Source organism: Vicia villosa, unplaced genomic scaffold, assembly GCF_029867415.1.
Source record: "Vicia villosa cultivar HV-30 ecotype Madison, WI unplaced genomic scaffold, Vvil1.0 ctg.000107F_1_1, whole genome shotgun sequence".
In the NCBI taxonomy this organism is placed as follows: Eukaryota; Viridiplantae; Streptophyta; class Magnoliopsida; order Fabales; family Fabaceae; genus Vicia; species Vicia villosa.
Genome location: NW_026705018.1, coordinates 436,486 through 461,340, shown reverse-complemented (window position 1 = coordinate 461,340; position 24,855 = coordinate 436,486). Strand labels below are relative to the sequence as shown.

Below are 24,855 nucleotides of genomic sequence, written 5' to 3'. Positions count from 1 at the left end.
AAATATTTGTTTTAATACAAAATATGAATCATCAAATATGAATCATCATTATTTTTGTAATGTATATAAATGTATGTAGTTATATTTAACATTATATTTTTAGAAATTATAAGGAATCATTATTATTGATTTTAGAATCATTAGAAATAATTATATATTATTTAAAAATCATTATACTATTTACTAATAACACGAAATTACATTGCATATTCGATCCGACTCGCATGAATTATGTTACCGTTTTTAGTTCTTTATGTAATATTATGTTGGTATTTCTAGTGTGTTTCATGTATTTCCATTCCACTAAGCCTTCATGAGAAAAGAAGAGGAATTGGCATAGAAATGAGAAAGAATGAGACTCTAACAGAAAAGAAAAGAAAATTCCAACACAGAAGACTGTGGCCCTCGCCACAAGTACCAAAAGTGTGACCCTCATCAAACAATCCCGTGGCCCTCGCCACAACCTTATTTCTCAGAATTTTGTTTTTACACATAAGTCAGTTCGTTCAAGCTTAGGTTCACGAAGCCCAGTTCCCCTAGATTCTCTCTAGTCAGGTGAGACTTTCCAATAATTCTCCATAAAGCCACAACACCTTATTTCCCGGTACAGAAGTTATATTAGGGGGATATAAAAAGGAAGTAGCTACATTCAAGAGGGGTTCCTCAATTCTTCTCCGTTCAGAGCTTTTGTTTAGATTTTTAAGCAGAAGTACTTACTTGAATTAGTGATAGTTTTCTACACTGGTGAGCTATTGCAACCTTAGTTTTAGATTTATATTTTGCACCCAATTGAAATTTCGAAGAAGCAAATCCTACCGACATCTGTAGAGGATTGCAGACTTGAAGTTTCAGTGTTAATTCTAGTTTTTGTTTTTAATTCCAGGTTTCAATGTAGTATTATTTTATTGTCTCTATTTCAGTAATCATGCTTAGATCTATAATCTATTATTGTTATTGTGTGTTTGTGTTTATAAGCATGTCTGGCTAATTCTTTTGATACCGATATGTAAGAACCAAGAATCGAAGGGATTCGGAAATTAATTGGCATAAATTTTTATAAATCACTTTTCTTTGTTAGGTTTCTAATTATAATATGGAAACTGTTTTGTTACGAGAGTAAAAGATGAACAAAGGTTAAAATCAACAAAGCGAGAGTTTGAGATTTTAACTAGATAGTATTAATCAAACATTGATTTTAAATACAGCGAGAGCACTTTAGGATAAATTAGATTTTATTGGTTCCTAGCGATCGCCTTGTGTTGTAATTGTTTTTGAATTAATACAAGTTTTGATTATTAAAAAAAAATTGATTTTATTGGTTTCCAAAAAGTATTTTTATATTCAAATGAGACAGTGAGAGCAAGCATTTTGATTTAAGAATATAGTCCGAGTCAATAAACACGAGAGTGTGAGATAATGACTTTCAAATCAATATTTTCTATTGAAAAGTGTTTTTAACAATTAAAAACTATGTCAATGGTTTATTAAATCCCCAAAGTCCGTCGTATTGCATACAGGTGTCCCGCCATTTAATATTTTTATTAAAACTGAATTTATTTCTCGTTTCCCTCAAAATCCAAGATTAATCATTAGCTTTAAATTTACAAAGTAGCACTAGATAGTATTAGTTTGATTATCAGTCCCTGTGGGTTCGATATTTTTTAAAACTACGCAATTAGATTGTGTACTTGCAATCAGTACACCCGATAGACTCATAAAGTCGCGGTCACTTACTACAGGTTATTAGGCATTTTTGTTATTTATAACCAAATTTTCTATTAAAAAAAATTCATTTAGTTTTATACTCCACCCAATTGTTATAAATATTGCCTTACTAATAAAACATGAGACAATTATGATAGGTGATCACTAATTTGTCATATTTTTAGGGAAATGCTAACGTGTGATCCAGGGGCACTGTTTAAGAGATTAAAAAGGTAAGTTGAACATTCTTTATTAAAGTAAAAAAGATATGTTTTTACCAAAAATATATGTATTCAATGCATTGAAAACGTAAATAATTAACTTTTTAAAAGAATATTGTATGTATTCAATGCATTGAATCTAGAATATTTTCTTTATTTGAAATGCTTAACGAGTGTCATGGGGGCACTCGATAACATGACCAACAAAAGATAGTGAATTTATGAATAGACTTACCTAGGTGTTGTATTGTACAAATACATGAGAATGTGATTATAATGTTAAACAATATATACAAACGTAAACCCTAATATTAATAGAAAAAAATTATACCTCACTCAATTTTATTTTTTTTTTAAAATAGTCTTAGTATAATATTTCTAAAAATCATATTTATGAATGATTGTAAGTATCCATCACATTAAAAAATTTAAATTACCTATAAAATTTAATAATAATAATAATAATAATAAACAATTTATTTTTTTTATCCATCACTCAATCTTATTAAATAGATCTATATTAAAACGGGTTTTAGTTTATAACTAAAATACAACTTAATATTTATGATATTTTTAATTTAGTTTTAAGAATATGCACGTTGAAATTACACACTATGATATACCTATGTAAATTATAATTTTTTAATGAGAAAATGATAATATTTATACTAAAAATTGTTTTAAATATATTTTTTAATAAAAAATATGAGACAATTATGATATATATATATATATATATATATATATATATATATATATATATATATATATATATATATATATATATATATATATATATATATATATATATATAAAAAAACACAACTTTCTAATGAAAAACACAAACTTTATTATGTATGAAATATTTATAAGAAATATGGATAAATTATTTAATTTATTATTAAATTTGCAAACAGGTTTTAGGTTATACAATTTTAATAATTTTTGCTATTTATTAAATATTAATAAATTAATTCATTTTAACAAACCCCTAATATTTATATCTTCAACTATTTTGTTTGTCTTTTTTTGTTAAAATATTTTGATTTATTATTCTTCTTCTTCATATTACTCAACTCATGCGTTCGTACGGGTCTATTAGCATACTAAAATTGATATACGATATTTTTCTTTCATTTTAATTCTAATACATCACATACTAATATAGAAAGATACGGTATACTTCTAATTGTACTTCTTTATCCAAAGTTACAACCACGTACAAATTTAAAAAACAAAAAATCTAACAACTTCATACACACAAATAACGACAATTCCGTCTGTTTTTAATAGTAGATATATTAGTTTTGATGGACAATTGCATAGCAACAACAACCATTTTTCACACTCCAATTTTCATGTAAGATGTGTTACCCTTCAAATGTGTTGTCATCTCTAACTTAATTTTTTTTCTAAATTTTTTAAGCAATTCAGTTTCCTAAGTCATTTACTCTCCTGTTTATATCAACAAAAGAAATAAAAACATATTTAAGCATAAATTTAAGAGTGAGAATATGTTGATTTTCAAAAATATATCTAAGAAATTATTATAAACAATTAATTTAATTTTTAATTATTATCATAATATATTATTATCAAGCATACTAAATTTTATATAAATTTAAAATTATTAATATTAGTTATGTTTTTTTTTAAAATTTATTATATTTATTATTTAAAATTATTCAATGAAATATCAAATAATTTTAAAATTTAGAAAATTTTATAAATTTTGCAGAGCTAAACTTCTATTATGAAATTTTTCTAGACAAAAAAGATAGAGAAAATATTCATTTAGAAATGAAATTTCAAGATACCATGAGTGTAGATATTAATTTAGAGCTGAAATTTGAAGGAAAGTTGTCATATATTGTAGGCTTTTAAAAAATTTGTAAATATGATATAATTAGACGGATTTAAAACTGATATTTGACGAGAAGCTGTTATAAATTTTAAGTATGGAAAAATTGACTAATATCTAAGTAATGTTATTTGAATTGGAAAAATGATTATATTCAAATATGTAGTTTTAAAAATAACTCATTTGGATTCAATCTATTGATTTAGTTATCCATACTATAATTAAAAAAATAGACTCAGTATATGAGTTTTACTAACTCATTTGGATTCATGGGTAGATGTAAACATATCTATGAGATACCAGTTGTAGACGGTTCGTTTTAGTGTCCATCTTTTAAATATTTTTCTTGTTGTTTTATATAATTGAAGTTAGAGAATCGACTATACGATTTATTGTAAGTACAAATCGATGCTTAAAAGTTGGTGTATATTATTAGCATATATTTGTAATTATATCAATGTTAACCAATTGAATTATGAATTCAAAATTTACAAATGATGGTTTGTTAGACATTGATGTGAATCTAGACGAGACTCTTACTAATTATCAAATAAAAATGATGATTAAGGACAAGAAAATAGTTGTTTAATGACTTCTAATAAGGGTTAAAATGTAAGATTAGTGATAATTAAAATTATTATATTTCTTATTTAATGACATGAAAATAGTTGTTTAATGACTTTTAGTAAGGGTTAAAATGTATAGTTAGTTGGTAATTAAAATTCTTATATTTATTTATTATAGTAGATTCGTGAAAATCACTATTAATAATTAACAATCTTAAAATAAAAAAAACACAAACTTTTTTAAGTTAGGTGATCCTATATTAAACTATGGAATTTGTAAAATTTTAGTATGAGGCATTAAATTTTGGTCAATATTTTTGTTTTAAAAATAGTATAACTATATGAAGTTATACAAAACTAAACTCAAAGAAGATTTGCATTGAATTTTAGTTATAGCTTATCAAAAAGGTAATTCCAGAATGTGAACTTAAATCACAATTAAAATGACAAATATGGGTAGAAGGTCTAGTTAACCCTATATTGCAAGAGTAGATGATCAATTATTAATAATGATATAAAACTATTAATTAATACTACAAAAATTACTCAAGAGTTAACAATAGAAGAAGCATAATATATAATTCAATCAAAAGAGCATATATCATCAACTAATGACTAGAAATGCAAAATATTTGTTTGAAAAGCTAAACTGCTTCTTGGATATAAAGCATGCAATAGAACCAAAAGTCATTAAGCTTCATTAATTCAAAAGAACATATATTCTTCAAGTGGTGATGGAATTGTGATGATTTTCATTCCCTTTTCTCTATCTATCCTTGAACAAACTTATTTATCATAGGACAATAATCCCATTTGCAGATGTTGTTGAACAATCTGCGTTGACTTCATTTGTGTTTCTAAAAATGTGAACATGAAAGGTCATATTAGTTCTAAGAATGAGTTCAAATTTGCAAACATCACCAACTTTCAAACTATTGTCCATTGAGAATTCCTTCCACCCACTTGTAACTTCAAACATTATTCCTCCATTGCACCTTCTGCAGGTTGAGTACTTTGCAGGCCAAACTAATCCATGATCCAACACCTGGAAATAAATATATCCTTTCTCCTTGTTCATATCAAAGTGTGCCTTGCCAAACATGGAAGGTATAAACTGTGAAGCAAAAGAAAAATCCAAGGGTAATGAATAGGAAAAAAAGACTTGGTTGAAAACAGGTTTATAGTCTTAAAATTACCAAAAGAAAACGGCCTCCAACATAAGATGCACCCATGACAACAACAAATGATGGATTGCATGTTTTGAACTCTTCTGCTCTTTCAAGTGCTGTATTCCCTTGTTTTCCTGCAAGAACGGAACATCATATACCGCACATAGTTCATGCTGATAAAAACGGAACATTTCTGTTAACTTTTTACTAAACTTCACAACATGTATACAAAAGATAGTAACTTATACCTTTGTCTTTTTTAACGCAACTAGTACTTCCAATTTCAAAGGAGGAGTAAGATTTTCTCTTTTGACTTGCTCTACAATCTTCTTCATTATTGACTTCAGGATATTTTATCTCTAGAGCACTCATATCAAAGATTCTTACCTCAAAATGGGAAGCTGTTTCATATTTGAAAACAAGAAGATGGGCATGAGATAGAGAATGAGAGTCTGCAAATTCTTTCCAACCCTTTTCAAGCCATATCTTTCCATCATTTTTTACTATACTAATTTTCCAGTCTGCACCATTGGGAGTCTTTAGACATATAGCTTTTGGAAGATATTCTCCATATTTCTTCACAAACTTTCTTGGTATCATCTGTCAATGAATTACACCAGATATAATATGCATGCATGATAGAAGACATATAACATAGACTATACTACTTGAAGAAATAATCTAAGGCTTAGGCTTACGAGCTTTTCTTGATGAAGACTTTGAGTAACTATGATCTTGAAAAAATGAATTGGTTTTTTCAACTCAGATAATTCACAAGCCATCACGAAAACCTTTTAAATGAGTGAGAAATACCTGCAATGAAGTTTAGAGAACAATCACTGCCAAGACACATGTATTTATAAAGATAAGTTAAACTCCAAGACACACAGTAAAGACTTTTACGTGAAAAAGAAGTTAAGAAAGGTAGAGAAGTTATGTTGTATGTCATGAGTGAAATGGTAGGTTGAATAATTAATAAGAAAGGTAAAGATTTTTATGGAGTATCCAAGAGAGAGAAATGGTAGGTTGAATAATAAATAAGAGTACAGTAGAAAAAAATGTCAATATATTTGTTTTTTTTTGTCTTTATAGGGAATTTTGTAAAAGTGACTAATTAAAAATGAAGGGAGAGAGTAACTATTTAGAGAAGCTATTTTGCATTTCTTTAAATTATTTGTTTTTTTAATTATAATTGTTCTAATTTTTTAATTCATAATCATAGGTTTTTTATCAGCATAATTTTCTATCTCTTCCAAAACCAGCATCTATCTCATGTCCACGAACACTACATTATCTTTCATCTATACAATTTTAAGTGTTTGCTATAATAAAATTTTTAAATCTAAACAAAGAAAATAAGAAAAGTAAAACTTAAAAAAAATTTAAGTTCTATTGTGGTTCACAACCGGTTTCAGAGTTAAACTCAAAATTAAAGACTCATAAGCATTACTTATCGAAAAATCAGAAGCATTCCTCCACCAAACAAACCGATCGTTGACCTCTCGATTAGGATACAACGATTGAAGAAAAGTCAACAAGTAGGATAATTGCGACGCGGCTGCTCGACTAAGGGAAACACCCGAGAAAAAGGAACTCCACGATCAAGAATCCCCATTCCAAGCACCTAACTCCGCCACCGTGCAATGAGTATTGACAACCAAGAGAAACAAAACCCGGAAAAAGATTGTAAAACGGAATGTTTCCCAACCAACAATCAAGCCAAAACTCGAAATAAAGACCCGCCCCAAGGTTACAAGAAATTGAAGAGTTGAACCAATTTGTTGAGTTGATCAAAGACTCCACTCCCATGGCACAAAGATTTTCCACCAAAGAGAAACTCTACTCCTAGGAGTAAAAGAAGGCTCTCTAAGCATTGCTCTTTTAATATCAATATACCTACAAGAAAGAAAGTTAATCCATAAAGAACTTTCTCTGTTCAAAATACGCCACTTCCACTTGCTAATAAGCACCAAGTTAAATCTCCCACAATGTTTCATCCCAAGACCACCTTCAACCTTCGATTGACAAACCTTATCTCAACTAGTTCAATTTATCTTCTTCTTCTCCTCACTACTATCCCAAAGAAAAGAAGGTTGAATGGAGATTAACTCTTTGATAATCGCAACTGGAACCTTGTAAAACGAGAATAGGAAAATCGAAATGCTAGACAAAATAGAATTCATTAGAACCACCCTCCCTCCGATGGAAAGCTATTTGTGATGCCTCCCTCCAAGTCTTCTTCTTAATTTTGAAACAATTGGTCTCCAAACCGCACACCTCTTTGGATTGATCTCCACCGGAATACCAAAAAACACAAAAGAAAAATAACCAATTTCACAACAAAGAAAAGAGAAAGTCGCTTGAATAAAATCCGGCTCAAAATTAACCCTAAAAAGTCTACTCTTGAATAAGTTTACTCTAAGATTGGAGACTAATTCAAAACCCCTAAGATAAGAATATGGGTTAGCCAATTATATATTTTGCACAATTCAATTAACATCAAATTTAATATGAATTTTAACGGATAAAAAAAAAAGTCTACTAAAAGAAGTATGTGTATTATTTTAAGCAAAAAACCATGATTACCCTATACTACTACCTCACTCTTTTTGCAAATGCGTCTGCCTTAAATCATTTTCCTACCTACCTAACCATAGCTGAAGTCTTCTTGGAACTAACAATAGAAAATCACATTAAAAGTGTATAAAAGATTTGTTTTGAAGTATGTTTTCGTTTAAAACTAATTCATTATAACAAATTTAAAGCAACAACTAGCAATGGGCTTAATGATTATTGCTTGAAATTCTAAATTAGGGGTGGTCAGGTTTTTGACCAGAACAATTATTTTGTTATGTTTTTAAATCGAATATAATCCTGTTTTTAAATTGAAATTAGTCAAAGACTCGTGCTGTCGTCCGAGACATTATTTGTGGTGTTGTATTTTTTAAACAATACAAAAAATATAAATTAAGCACTATGGAAAAGACCATCGTGAAAATGTTTTGTCAACGTATGGTACCAGTTCAAAACTTTTAAAAGGTAACTAGTAAGAGACCCGTGCTCCCGCACGGGTAATTTAATTATGATATTGTGTAAAAATAACTAAAAAAATGTAGTAATTTAGAATCTTTAAATAATAATCATGAAATAAAAAAAACAAAATATTTGTTAATGTGATAATACATGAATGAGTCTTAATGCAATAACACTTAGATAGTATCAAATACAAATGTAAAATTTTAGATATAAATGTAAAATTTGAAATGATTTACTTTTTTTTAAAAATGAACAGTAATATATAGATTTAATTATATCAAATAATCATACACAGAGAAGAGAAAATATAATTGGAAGATGGAGAAAAAATTAATATTTAAAAAATAAAGATTTTGTCTCTTAAATTAAAATAATGATTGATTAAATTAAAATAAATATTGTTTTTTTAAGGACCCGTGAGATAAATATATTTTTAATGTTATTAAAATAAAATATATATATATATATATATATATATATATATATATATATATATATATATATATATATATATATTATACTATCATACAATTCATATGGTATCAAATTATTTAAATACAAATAAATTTGAAATGCATTACTTAATTATTATATTATTATACAAAAAAAAAATTGACCCATAAAATAGAAAGAGAATAAAAAGAATTTTAACATTTGAATAGCAAATGGAAAACTCTTTATCTATATGACTATCAAGGTGAGCCGGGTAAATATTTGGATTATCTATATGATATTATGATATTAGAAAATATAAGTTGATAATGATAAATGGAAATATATTTGATGTCATGTATGTGAGTTGGGAATAGTCAAAACAGTGGGAACTACACATGTCAGTATGTTCATATGATGACACAGAATCATGCAAATAAATTTGTTCTTAGTCATATAATATCATAGTGAAATGCATGTATTTATTGACAATATAAGCAAACCATGACAATAGAAAAATGTATATAAAATTTAAAATTAGAAGCATACCATGACAACCATTAAATGAAGATAAACTTTGACAGTAGAAGCATAGAATGAACTTGACAGTAGGGGCATACCATGTAGAAAAAACCAGTTGTTTAAGGAGCAGGGCCGGCCCAAACAAGCCGGAGGCCCTGTTATAAATTTTAAAAAAGGCCAAAAAAAATAAAAATTTATACCTAAATTGTGAAAATAAAAATTATTTTACACCTACCTTTAAAAATTCGGTGTAAAATGTTTTCAAAAGAATAATTATTTAATACCTATTTTATAAAAAACAGGTGTAAAAGGTATTGTTTTAATAAAAAAATAAATAAATGGGGCCCCCAAAATTTTGGGGCCCAGCGCTGCAGCCCTTGCTGCTCCTGCTAAAGGCCGGCACTGTTAAGGAGCATTTATGGTATAGATAATGATGTGAATTGAATTGGAAGTAATATTAAATGAGACAACTTGGAAGTAATATTCATGACAGATTCATTAAAGTAAAATTATATTATATGAATATATAAGAGTTTAAGTAGTAGATATGCAACAATGTCGATATGGATTTTTATATGGATCTCTTTTGATATGCATCTGTTTGATATACCACTACTGTTATTAATTTTAATGGACATTGATTTGTATTGAAATGAAATTTGATCCATCTTAATATACCAGGATTTGCAAGATACAGAGAAAGGTTTTCTAACCTATAAAATTTATGGCCATCTTCAAGCTAAGGTGAGTTACATAAAAATTAAGTATTGCAATTTTATGTAAACAGAAACTAAGAGGCAATTGTATCTCACTTCCAAGTACCATCATTTTCCAATATAGATAGAAGCAATATCTTCCATCCTCTTATAGTCCTATACAAATTCCAAAATTCACAACTAAATAAAGGGAAATGTAGAAGAAATCCAAACAACTATAACTAACGGTTGCACTTGTTCTATCAGTTTTATGTTAATGCTTAGATGGCAGAACTTTTGTTAGACAATGAAGATGCTTACTTGTTGAATAAGCCCTCTAGATTAACAGTATGGAAGAACCATGGTAACTGGCAAGACAAGCATTAGAGTGGTACAGATTCAGTTGAACAGTTTTCCCAGGTATGAGAGTGGTTCTTGTCTTATGTTTGTTATGTGTATCATAGTATGTTAATATTGAGTTAGATTGAAATAGTTAATTGTCTTAGATTGAATATAGTTAATTTACAGTTCACACTTACAAATTAATGTATTTTAAATTTGTATCTCCTTGCTATCTTTAAAATATAGTGTCACGATTGCCATGAATCCAAACACATCTTTCACCAAATATTGAGTAATTCCTCTATGTCCCTCATTAAATCAGTAGTGGTATATAAGGTAGTAAATGGTAAAAGGTAATTTGCATTAGGTAGTTAGTTTGCTGAACTAAAAAGCTAGGTATTGAAAATATGAAATCGATCTGGTTCAAAAAAGTAAAGAAATGATGACATAGCTTGCTAGGCATGACATTATATAGGTGTATTAATCCAATCTACTGCCTTAATGTTTAAAGTTAACCAAAATTTTGTACAATTCTTACCTTACATTAAATAGGCAATGGAAAAAGCAATGAGCAAAGTCTGACTTATCAAAGGAATGTATAAAAATTCCAGAAAGTGTGTACTAAACAACCTTACTGTGTTTGTATCCTCCAAGCATTTAAGGTTGAAGTGACACTTTTCTCTAGGTTATCCCAAAATGATGGTACTTGTACAATCACAAGGCTGTTCTGTCGCAGGAAAGGTAAAGTTTGTAATGTTAATGCAGTTCCTAATGAAGGCTGGGGTTTGTACAAAAAATAAAATACAAAACACACAATGATGGTCAAAGGAGGATGTACACAGGGGACAAAAAGCTAAGAACCTATAGCATTCCTAACTATCCTTATCTTTAATAGAAAAAACGAAATTATAAATGCTGAACTTAATTTAAAGGGCACACCAGCAATGAAGTAATAGAGACTGCATTTATGTTGGTCATAATATAAAGGGCACACCAGCAATTTGTAAAGAACCAAGTCATGTAGCTAACTTCAAATCATTATTTAAAAAGTTATTAGAACTTTGAAGCCAAACAGCCTTAAAATTATACGTTTATGTTGTTTCAGAAATGTGCTATGTGCCTTTAATCCATATAGTAACCTACTGCTTATATATGTAGTAGGTAATATAACTAAATGTTTCAATTACTTAAATGATATGCAGTAGGCTATAGTTTCAAATAGGTGACATATGAAGAAAACCTTTAGACTGCATATAAGAAATTGATAGGTAATGTTATTCATTCTGCATGGATGTTATAACAAAGTTAAGCATGTACTAAACATTCCAATAAGGATATAAACAATTCATAATCAATTGAAAACATATTTCAATAAGGATACAATTGATTCAGAATCAACTGAAAACATATTTGATGATAAGTTTAGGAGTTAAAATACAGTGAGTCATGGCATTGAAATCTCATACTGAGAGTGGCCAACAAAAAAATAAGATTCAATAGTTGGATTACATCCTTACAAACTGTTATATGCTAGAAACAACATCAAAAAAAGAGACAAACAGCTGAATTCGACCCACCAATTCATTTCTTCTTCAAATGCTTTTTTTTTCTTCCCAAGCTTGGTCTTTGTGGCTGATTGTTTAGGAGTGAGTTCCTCAGCCATAATGAGATCATTAACCGAGGTTGACATAGCAACCCTCTTGGCAGGAGTACTGCTGGAGCTTGCTTCTGGACTCGAAGTCTAGTTAGCATGAGTGTTTACTCCAACACAGATTGATGGTTCAGAAGTTTATGTGAGCTACACATGCCATATGCAAAGAAGTAAACATTTAGAAACAGCATTGGTTCAAAGGAGTTAACATATATTTTTGTTACAAAGTTGAAAGTGAAGTGGCTATAACTTACTTGGTTTGGATTAATAGTTGGAGTAGTGGTGGACATTTCTAAAACAACAAAATTTGTATTCTGAAACCGTGGCACAAATGAGGTCATTATAGATGTTTTCAAAATGTAAAGGGCTTAGCAAAGATGTATCAAACAGAATTTGTACCTCATTTGTCAACCGGCTCTCCATTATACAGATAAAAGGTCTCATGCTCCTTTACTTGTTCATTCCAATCTTTGAAGTTTCTGTTCCAGGTGGTGGCATGAATCTTATCACCCTGTGATAAGCATTAATAGAGAATGTTCAGACACACAAAAATAAGTAGCATGTAAAAAGAGCATATAAAACAAAGTTTTTGATTTTACGAAAAAATGTCACCTTTCCATCTTGAATGACCATTTCAACATATTGCTGGCCATTTTTTCATTAACAACCCACAAATCAACAACCCTAATAAGCATTTTCCAGACTTGGTTTTCCTTGACCAGATCGTTTATGAGAATGGGAGTCCTTGACATTGTTCCTGTGTTATTTTAAAGAGAAAAAATCAGAGAAAAACGAAGTGGTAAAAGCAATAGTTGTTTTGAAATGGATTTAGAAGACGAACAAAGTAAGAGCAAAACATTAAAATGCTTCGAAGGGGAGAACGATGAGACAAAAGTTGTATTGAAAGTGAAGAGGACGATGATGTTAGGAGAAGGTGCAAACCTGAGACAAAGAAGAGGGAAGAACGGGGTTTCCGGCGCCGGAGACCAAAGAATAGGGGAGAAAGAAACCTATGTTGCTGGAAGGAAAAGTGAAGCAAAGCAGAAGATGTATCAAGCATAAATGTATATTTTGTATATTTTGTTGAAAACATAAAGTTGTGGGTTAGGTTAGAGGGAAAGTCTGATTTAGAAGTACAAATTGAAAACTGTGACCAATGAGAAGACAACCTTTGGCAATGACTATTTTTTAATTTGTTAATTACTGGAATATCCTTTTGTAAGGGGGAAGTTATTTTTGTGTAAGGGTAAAATGGTCAGTTTGGTCAATACTTTAGTATTGGGTAGATAGTAGAAGGACCAAATTGGACCCTAGTGTATGTTGGTGATTTTAGTATCATCAATGTATTTTGGTAGTAATGTGATTTACTATAGGCCAATGCAATTATGCGTTAAGTTTGAAACGAGTTAGGGTAGTGCGGAGTGCACGCTCGTCGAGCCAACGTGTAATTGAATACGAATAATAGAAATGGGGTTCCAAGGGGCGTAGCCCCTGGCGGGGTGCGGGGCAGCGCCCCGTCGGGGGTCCAAGGGGCAGCGCCCTGCCGGAGTTGAAAAATTCGTTTGAGTGGTTGTACCCTTTCCCAACAGACATGACCGTTTTTTTCCGAAAAGGTGTGTCTGTTCGTTTTCTGTTATTGGTCTCCTATATAAAGAGTCATTTGGCCTCGATTTTGGGATACGAAATCATACTTCCTCTCTACATTATGATCTGTTCTCTATTGTCAGAAAACAGATTGCTCTTCGAGAATTATCCCCGCAAAGATTTCGTGAACCCAGACAAAAATAGGGTCGAAATACTTTGTTCGGAAAGTGAACGAACACGATTCTTCGAAAATATCCAGGATTATCATACCGAATTTCTAACAGTGTATAGGTAGAGGACCAAATTGAATATTAAGCCATATAAATAATAAATAAATATATAATAATGGTTAATAACTACATATAAAAGATACGCAAATTAAAAACATAAAAAACATTTGAAATTATAATTGTTATATAAATATCAATTTAATCTAGTTATAAATATATACTTTAGGAGAAAAAATTAATGAAATAATTAAGCAGTCATCTACACGTGCGTTCGCACGAATCATACAGTATCATTATAAATCTACTATGAGTAATCATCTACCCATGCGTTCGCACAGATTGCACAATGTTATAAATAATAAATAAATATAATACATGTGATTATATTTATTTGATTTGGTAATAGGTACCAAACTTTTTTGTCCAAATTTTGTTCATTGTCACTCATACCCCTATCTTATTATAAGCATTTGAAATCTTTTTTATTTATTTTAAATAAAAATTTCAATATATTTAATAGATTTATGTTTTCAAAAATATCAGTTATAGGTTAATATGTACATATAATAAATAAAGGAAATAATTAAGTAGTCGTTATCAGTTGTAAATAAATATAATATTATGATGGTTAAAAATGTAAATAAAATATATACAGATTAAGTAGCTTTGCCTTGCCCAAAAATGTATATTTTAATAGAAAAATTAAAAAATAATTAAGAAATCATTTACCCGTGCATTCGCACGGTTCGTACAATGTCATTATAAATAGTAAATTAATATAATATAGTGATAGCTAAAGTGTATATAAAATGCAAAAAGAATAATAAATTTTTGTTTTTATAAGAAATTATGTATTCATCAATTATTATTGTCTCATATTAAATGTAATTTTATAAGTAGTTTTGACCCGTCGAAAAATTTATGTTTTTTATAAAAAATTTATGTAGTTATCAATCAATAATTGTATTTTTTTTTATATAAAAAAACCAAATATGTGTATCATGTCAATTTTTTTCAAGTCAATTTAGTGTGAGACGTATAATTCACTATCAATTTTAATATGTCATAATATCATGTCATTTTTTTTCATTATAATATCATATAATTTATTTCAAGTCAATTTTTTTTCCTTGTATCATGTCATAATATCATTATTAATTTTTATTAAATTTATAATATTTATTTATTTAGATAAATTTAAGAGAAATCATACTAAATAGATTTGATTAATTATTATATAAGTGATAAAAAAATTACGATCCAAGTCAAAAACAAATTTGAAAAATCAAAATAAAACTGAATTAATTAATTAATTTTTAAATTTATCCCATTTATTGTAATTTCTAAAAAATGTGATTTAACCTACCTATGATTTCTAATAAATAATAATAATTAGATTTTTAATAACTTTCCATTAAAAAAATCTAATATCCTAATTGATTTGATTTGAAATAAAATGAAATGGTGAGGAGATTAAAAGCATGTTTCTTATTTATTAAACTATTTTGCATGTGCTATATATAGAAACAATTATTATACATATGATCTTTCTATTCATGTGATTGAAACTAATGAAACACTAATTTTCTGTAGAAATTTATATTACATTTCTATTCATATTTAAAAGGTATAATAATTTCACTTTTATATTACATTTCTTTTTCTATTGTATAAAATAATTTTAAAATAATTATTTAAATCTATATTAATGTCAATTATATATAAATTTAATGTGATGAGTAGTAGTGGAGATTTTGGTTTTCAAATAATGTTTTAAAATCATTGGCTTAACTCTTTGTTTTCAACTGCAGACATTAAATAATTAGGATTTTGTAATGTAATTTGTAAAAAATTAAGATAATTATAAAATACCAAGAAAAAATAAGAGTGTGACATATCACCCGTAATAAATGCCAAAACAATGATATTGATTTATTTTGTCAAAAGTCCTTTTTACCCATAGAATAAGAAAACTTTTAGTTGTTTAATCAGAGGGTTTATCATGTAACTTCGACCATTGATGGAATTCCCTTTACCCTAACCGAAGCATCAATCTGGGAAATCATTGGCTATCCAACCAACCCAAATGTTGCATGTTTAAAATACTTTGATTATGTTAATGCATTTGGTATCCTAAATGATCTAAACAAGTCTGCTCGACGTGTTCTAAACAATCCTTTCTTTCTGTCTCCTACAAAAAGGGTATTGTTTCGCCTCGTTCTCCTCAACCTGTTGCCTCAAGGAAACTTTCATAAAATCTTGCATTCAAGAGATCGTTTTCTCATCCACCACCTTGAATAAGGACGACCATTGAACCTTCCTGCCATTATCTTCGGTCATTTGAGAGAATCTCTCTTGGCTTTCAAATGCAGTCAGAGCTTCTACATTCCCTACGGGCGCGTCCTCTCAGCTCTATTCGAGTCTGCAGAAGTTGTAGAAATCCTTCGCAACGCAGACTTTCCAAATAGCGACGAAGTCCTATTTGCTGAGCCTTGTGAAGCTTTTTCCTTCACTAGTGAAGACTAAGATATTAACTATTATAAGTTTCTATTTGTTTGAAGCTATTAGTGAATGTACTCTTTTCTTTTATCATTAATGAAAACATTTCCTTGTTTTTGCATTTGACTATTGATATAAGGAGCGAACATAAACTATTTTGATACCATAATAACTTACCTGGACTCAAAATCTTAAACATTTTATTCTCAGAATACTTATTAAGCACTGAATTGTTTACGCTTTTTTGATTTTGACAAAAAGGGGGAGAATTAGTAAGTAAAATTTTGACTTGATAAAATTAACAGTTAAAAGATGTATCTCAAAACACTTACTGACAAGTGTACAAAGAAGTGTACCTTTTTCTTTTTTCTGAAAGTTGCATGAAAATTATATGAAAATAATGTTCTGAAAAAGAATCATATAGATCTTCTAAAGAAGTGCTCTGAAAAGAAATACAAGCAAAACTTCTGAAGAGAAAAATATACTCAGGGAAGTTATCTTCTAAATTTTTCTTCTAAGTATTTATTTCAGGGGAGACTATACATTTCAGGGGGAGATTATACATCTCAGGGGGAGATTGTCTTCTTATATACAAAATTTCTGATTAGAACTTAAATGTTTTGTCATCATCAAAAAGGGGGAGATTGTTAGAACATAGTTTGGTTCTAACCATATCTTAGTGTTTTGATGATAACAATTATATAAATTTTGTATAAGTAAATGTCGTACTCTAATTATATGTTTCTCATTTCAGAAGATGTTCTAATACAAGTGCCATCAGAACATGAACTTTTTGTAAAGCTGAACAAACGCTGAAAGGAAAAGCCGCTGAAGTTATAATGAAGTAACTTCTGAATGCACCAACTGGTGTAGACAAACTCTATTAGAAGTTATATTCACAAGTTAGAACGTAATTTATGAATAGATGCAAAGTTCTGAATCAAGATAAGATGCCGTTAAAAACATAATGATTAAAAGAGGCTGAACCACTCAAATGGAACAATTCCCAAGGTTGATTGAAGAAGCAACACACATGCAGCTTGTTGGAGAAACAAAAATAAAAAGCAAACACGCAAGCATTTAATGCTCTCTCCAAATATCAAGATAACGGACAAATACTTGAAGATATAAATATACGATCACTTGAAAAAGAATGTGTGGAAAAATGACAAACATAAGCAGAGCTTATATACAAAAAGAAAGAACAGGAACTCTTATACAAACAAAGAACTCTTACGCTGAAGAAAAATATTTTCATTCTGAGTTCATATCCTTGTACTAAAAACTTAGTGAAATATCACAGTTGTGATTAAAGCTTTTTAGAAGCAATCTGAAACACTATTGTTAACTTGTAATTGTTCCTTGAGAGACCAGTTGGGTCAGATTTCTCAAGAGGGCTAGGACTAGTTAGGCTTAGAGGTGTTAGTCATTTGCAGTTGGCTTGTGTGTTATGTTGTTAGTTACTAGCAGTTGGTTTGTGCATTTTATTGTTAGTCACGACAATTGGTTATGCATTGTATTATTAGTCATGACTGTTGGTTGTGCATTTGTAATCAGTTTTGATTATAGTGGATTAAGTCCTCGATTGAGAGAGACGAAATTACCTTGGCGGGTGGACTGGAGTAGTTTGAGTTGCAAACGAACCAGGATAAAAATAACTGTGTTTTGTCTATTGTTGTTGTGAATGTAAAAGGAAAAACTTATTCAACCCCCCTTCTAAGTGTTTTCTAAACCTTCATGTTATACACTATCAACACCTTCCACTGCATCAGTTAGAGACCTCTTAGACGGAGTCAGTCCAGAATTTTCAATCGACGCGTCATATTCTGCATATGCAGATAAGGGTTCCTGCCATGAAAATGGAAAGCCACAATAAGGTTTATACCATGGACACAGTTATTAAGGGGGTCATCCAAATAAGTAGTACTTTAGTCAATACTCACAAAAATGCTTATTATATCATCTTGTGACAAAGGATCAGGTTCTTGAAGCTTTGAGGTGTGCTGAAAAGACCAACCAGTGTTAGTACACGTTAAGAAAACTCTAAATGCATCAAAAGAAGCATACAAAGTTTACCTCCTCAAATTTGAAACTGTCCTTAATTTTCATACGGAAATCTTCATCATCTTTGAAGCCAATGACAAAAAGTCGTCCATTCTTAGGCTGAAATACATCTCTAATTGTCAATTCCTTTTTCATTATTGAGTTAAGTTCGTAAGGGAATTCGAGGGGATCATAATCACCAGCCTATACAATACAAACAATTACACACAATCAATACAAAGTTATATATATATATATATATATATATTGAATTATATCACATTACCAGTCTCTATCAAATCCATTTTCATTTGAAGAGCAGACTTTCCAATTAACTTAATGCAGTCGGTGTCTCAAGAGATGAACTTTGCCTTGGATTTACCGTCAACAGCCAATACTTCAAGCTTATACCTAAAACATTAATGTCAATCAGGAGAACATATTAAAGTTGCTTGTTCAATACAATTATACACAATACCAATTGGAAATAGAAAATCGATATAAACAATATCGTGGCACAGGTTCTAAGCTGATATGTTCCTTATATCACTGCAGCTTTCCATCCCTCACACTCACACTCCTGGTGCATTCCACACACCCATCATAATATCAGCCCATCTGCCCAACTTCAAATTTTTCCAGAGTAGCAACAGTCACATAGGTTGTTTCCTACAGAGTTGTCCAATAATGGAAATGTCAATTTATGGTCACATAAGAATAACGTAAAGATAATACTCAAACTTTCTTACATGTTACAGATTTGTTATTGATAAGAAAATAGCAAGTGTACTATTTTTGCCTATGTAGTAGTAATGGGAAAATCCCAAGTATCGAATCTCAAGGACTGCTTGACGATATAGAGTTTTATCAGTGTTTCAATTAAACAAAAGTTCAAAAGGTTGTTTTGATTGGTTTTGCAAATAAAGTAAATAAACAGAATAATAGAACGATGAACAGAGATGAGTAGATTGCTAGGGACGGTGAATGATTCTTCATGCAACGAATTTTCTGTCTCAATACAATAACATGCTCTTCATAGATAATTACCGGTTCTTTAGAGTATCTAATCCTAAGGCCTTAGTGAAAAGATCTTTGACCTCACAAGCTAATTACTATGTCCATAGATAATTACGGTTATGATCAAGCATTCCAATAACAAGAAATTCCGGTTACAATATGATATCCCTAGTCCTAGGTGATATAGATATTATATGTTCTTAATCATGTCCACAAATAATATGTCGTCCAGCTACACTATTCATTCATATTCAGAATCCGTTTTTCCGACGGATAAAGCATTATTAACGGATGAAGAACAAATTAACAAATATGAAAAGCAAACATAGTTATTGCATCAATTGAATAAATTCCTCACAATCAGAATCAGGGTCACCCCCCTAGCAATGGGGGGTTTAGCTACTCATGAAAATAACAGAAACCATAGTGTAAATTGGAGACATTACAGATAAATGAAGGAAATCCAATCTTTCAATGGCAAAAGCTCATAGAAATCTTCAATCCTTGCATAGAATCTAAGTTCTCCAGCCTTCTACAGTGTATTTTCGCTCCCAAATTCGTCGAACCCTTGTCCAAACGCAACCTCCTCCTTTTATTTCTGCCAAACTGGGCTTTTCAGCAAGAAAGCCCATTCTTTTACGTGCACACGCGTGTGGACACGCGTTTGGTGGCTGTGACACGCGTCCTGGGACGCGTCCTGGCAGGGGCAGGCATTCCTTTGTAATTCTGGCAGCTGGGACGCGTGTGGGCACGCGTCTGGCAGTCTGGGACGCGTCTGGGCACGCGTTTGGTGGCCTGGGACGCGTCTGGGCACGCGTTTGGTCAGCAGACCTCAGCATTTCACTTCCACACGCGTTTGGGGACGCGTTTGAGCAGCAGGATGCACTTTCATAGGCTCCACACGCGTGTGGGGACGCGTTTGGCCAGGCCATGTGCTTTTTCATCAGTTTCTTCACGTTTCGCACTGATTTTCTCCACTTCATTCATCTGAGCCTACAAACACTTAAACACAAAACCAAATCATAAAATGACGAATAATAAATTAAAACATAAAATAAAATACTTAAAGATAACTAAAAACAGCGGTAAAAATACGTGTGAAAACCACTGATCAAACTCCCCCAAACTTAAACTGTTGCTTGACCTCAAGCGACAATTACAAGAGTTAATGACCTTCAAGGCACATCGGTATTCATACGTGAGATATCCAGTTTTATTGATCAAGAAACAGTGGTCCGACATTCACATGACGCGACGAGTTTCTGCTCCCACTTTAAACCTTAAGCTCCCCTTTTCGATACCTCTCCAACTATGCTTTGCACTTAAGTCTCTTTCCGATTTTCCTCCTCTTTCATTCGGACAATCACATTACGGCACTGTATTTCTCATAATAATCATCACATGCATGAGACAGATCAAGACTTTATATTTTCTTTTCTCTGGCACCAAACGAGCAGCATTTGCTACTTTCTTATTACCGATGAAATTTTCAAACTTTACAGTTGTATATTGTCCTTTTGGACGACGTTTGGGGATCAACCTCCTTTGGGCTGAATAACCGGGTAAGGGTTACCCAACTTAGCGAGCCGGTTGCCTTTTACCGCCTTTTCATCATTTGGTGCCAACCTTATATCCTTTATTTTTTTTTCAACCAATCATCATGCATGTGAATCTGAATTATGCCAGACTGTATCAATAAACTACTCGAGGAGTACTTCTCAGGATACAAGTACTATGGTGCAAATCTACACGTTGGACTCGTATTTCATTTAAGGAACCAAGGGTGTTTAACCAAACCTCTTCTTGTCACATTATTCCGAACTTCCTGTCCTCAACCAATCCTCCCTTCATCTCTATATACTATTCCCGCTCGCTCTTTAAGATCCAAACTCTTCAAAATTTAAAAATTTCGGTTAAAATTTGGGAGAATGATTTTGTAAGTCTTACACATATTATAGCAGCAATATAAATTAAAATGTAAAGAGTAAAACCTCCCCCAAACTTGAACAAAACATTGACCTCAATGTTTTAGAACAAGCCCGAGAGAGGTGACTCACAGAGGGTACTGCACTCCATAGCTTCCACTTGAAATGCCCCTTTTATTTCCTGAAAATAAAACAAACAAACAGAGAAATTAATTATTAAAACTGTGGGTTGCCTCCCACGAAGCGCTTCGTTTAACGTCGCATGGCTCGACGGTCCATTACCCTTTATTATGGAGGGTATTTTCTATTCCACACCTGGTTGCTTTTCACCTCCGCAACCAAAAACTCATGAAGATGAAAGGCATGGACAACTTTTCTCTTCAATTCACTTAACACATTCTTCTTGACTTTCTTAGCCTTCTTCGGACTTTTGATAGCTTCATGAGTTGTTTCTACCCGAGATGCTATGCTTGAAACTTTTTCTTGGAGCTGCTCAGGCTTTTTGTCTTTTTTTTCACTTTCTGTCATACCACCAGAATTTTGATCATTCACAACCGCCCTATGTTTCTTAACTCCTAACATCTTCAAGGTTACTTCTTCATCAAAAGATCTCAGCGTTAGCGTCCCCTTTTCAATGTCGAGGTTGCAGCGGCCTGTCGACAAAAATGGCCTCCCAAGAAGGATAGGAGTTTCTTCGTCTTCCGGAATGTCCATGACGTGGAAGTCCACGGGGAATACAAACTTATCCACTTCCACCAATACATCTTCTGCTACCCCATATGATTTCTTGATGGTGTGGTCGGCGAACCTTAACTGTGTCTTACTCTCACTAATCTTTTGCAACTCAAGTTTTTTAAAAATTGACAAAGGCATTAAACTCACACTAGAACCAGAATCGAGGAGTACCTTTTTAAAAGTTATGTTATTGATAGTGCATTGTATTGCCACCGCTCCCGGGTCTTTCCTCTTTATTGGGATCTTTCTTGCTGACGAGACTAAACCGCACTTCTCAGTTGCAATCTTTTGTTCTCCTTCCACTGATCTCTTTTTCGCCATCACCTCCTTCATAAATTTCCTATACAAGGGCATGTGCTCAAGTGCTTCAAAGAATGGTAGATTTACCTCTAGCCTTTTGAACAATTTAGTGAACTTCTCGAAGTCTTTCTCTTTTGACTTCTTCTTTGTCACTCTGGAAGGGAAAGGTAGTTTGATCGCCGGTTCAGCATCTTTCTTTTTTTCTTCAACTGGTTTAACCGGTGGTATCACAACTTCTGGCTCTTTCGAATTCTCTCTTATTTCTAGATCCACCTCTATTACCATAGGGTCATCTATTTCCTCTTTCTCTTTTTCTGATTCAGCCACCCTTTTGCTCCTTGTTGTAACAGCATTAATCTTCTCTTGATCTTTCGGATTTTTCACAGTTGCACTCGGAAAGTTACCTTGTGCCTGTAGAGTGATATGCTGTGCTATTTGACCCACCTGAACCTCTAGATTTTTTATTGAAGCTGTGGTGTTCCTATGGTTGTTTCTTGTCTCTTCTTGAAACTGAGAGCATTGTCCAGCCAATCTCTCGATAGCTACTTCCCACTCCGCCTTCTGAGGGCCTTGTTGTTGTTGTTGTTGATCTTTCCAAGCGAAGTTGGGATGATTCTTCCACCCAGGATTATAGGTGTTAGAATAAGGATTATTTTGCCTCAGGAATTTGATTTCTTCAATTTGCTTGGGAGTTGCAACACAACATACAGTTTGATGAGGACCATTGCAAATTTCACATATTACAGGTTGAGCTTGTTGCACTTGAGCCACCCGTTGTGTACCTATATTCATAGCCTTCAATCTTTTTTCAACTTCAGCCGATATCGCATTTTCAACTCGGATTTTTGAGGTTTCCAGCTTGAGGTCAATGATTCCTTCTGGTTTACTGGCACACCTATCATACAGCTCCAAATGCTCATTTGCAGCTATAGCTTCAATGATCTTGATGATACCAGAGGCTGTTGTGAAATTTGTTGAGCCTCCAGCTGCTGTGTCGATTAACTGCTTTGTTTTCATTCTGAGCCCATTGACAAATACTTGCATCTGTTCAGTCTTGTCCATATTATGAGTGGGACATGCTACTAGAATTCTTTTGAATCTTTTGTAAGCATCTCCTAAGGGCTCACCCTCCTTCTGCTTGAAGTTCAAAATGTCATACCTCTTTCTTATAAAGACCGAGGCGGGGAAATACTCATTCAAGAAAGCCTTCTCCATTTCTTCCCATGATGTGATACTGCCTGCTGGAAGAGAATAAAACCACTCTTCTGCTTCTTCGGCTAATGTGAACGGGAACATTCTCAGCTTCTTTGCTTCTTCTGTATGCCCTTCAATTTTTAGAGTTGTGCTCATGGTCAGAAATCTCTGTAGGTGCTTGTTCGCATCTTCATTTACCTTTCCGGTGAAAGGTTTCCTTTCAAGCTGATTGATTGTGCTTGGATGTAGTTGAAAATTTGCAGCATTTACCGGTTGGTTGACAATTGTTTGTCTTCCCCCCGGTGTGTTTGCAGCACCATAGTCACCAAGGAGTCTCTCAGGAGGAGGAGGATTTTCACCCATGGTTTCTTCTTCACTTTCAGACTCTGAATCGGAATGAACTGACACAATTTCCTCTTCAGGTTCCAGTTTAGCCAACCGAGCTTGTCTTCGCCTTGCGTGCAAAGTTCTTTCGATTTCTGCGTCAAAAAGAAATTCAGCTGAGGCCTTACCTCGCATACACAGATTAGACAAATATTAGAATTAGGAAAAATAAATAAAAAGTGCAGAAAATAAAATTTTAGTCGCAGAGCAACAAAATTTTAATTGAAATAAATCTAGAACTCTATAATCTTCGGCAGTCCCCGGCAACGGCGCCAAAAACTTGATAAGAAAATAGCAAGTGTACTATTTTTGCCTATGTAGTAGTAATGGGAAAATCCCAAGTATCGAATCTCAAGGACTGCTTGACGATATAGAGTTTTATCAGTGTTTCAATTAAACAAAAGTTCAAAAGGTTGTTTTGATTGGTTTTGCAAATAAAGTAAATAAACAGAATAATAGAACGATGAACAGAGATGAGTAGATTGCTAGGGACGGTGAATGATTCTTCATGCAACGAATTTTCTGTCTCAATACAATAACATGCTCTTCATAGATAATTACCGGTTCTTTAGAGTATCTAATCCTAAGGCCTTAGTGAAAAGATCTTTGACCTCACAACCTAATTACTATGTCCATAGATAATTACGGTTATGATCAAGCATTCCAATAACAAGAAATTCCGGTTACAATATGATATCCCTAGTCCTAGGTGATATAGATATTATATGTTCTTAATCATGTCCAC

At 31.7% G+C, this 24,855-nt stretch overlaps 1 protein-coding gene across 1 annotated transcript; it reads right to left on the bottom strand.

The window, feature by feature from the left end:
- Window positions 1-311: 311 nt before the first annotated feature.
- Window positions 312-6,303, bottom strand: LOC131624168 (B3 domain-containing transcription factor VRN1-like). Its single transcript, XM_058895138.1, has 5 exons — window positions 6,220-6,303; window positions 5,770-6,121; window positions 5,549-5,655; window positions 5,168-5,466; window positions 312-363 (listed from the first exon to the last, which is right to left on the bottom strand). Exons 1-5 carry the CDS (start codon window positions 6,301-6,303, stop codon window positions 312-314), a joined length of 894 nt encoding a protein of 297 aa, XP_058751121.1.
- Window positions 6,304-24,855: the final 18,552 nt, after the last annotated feature.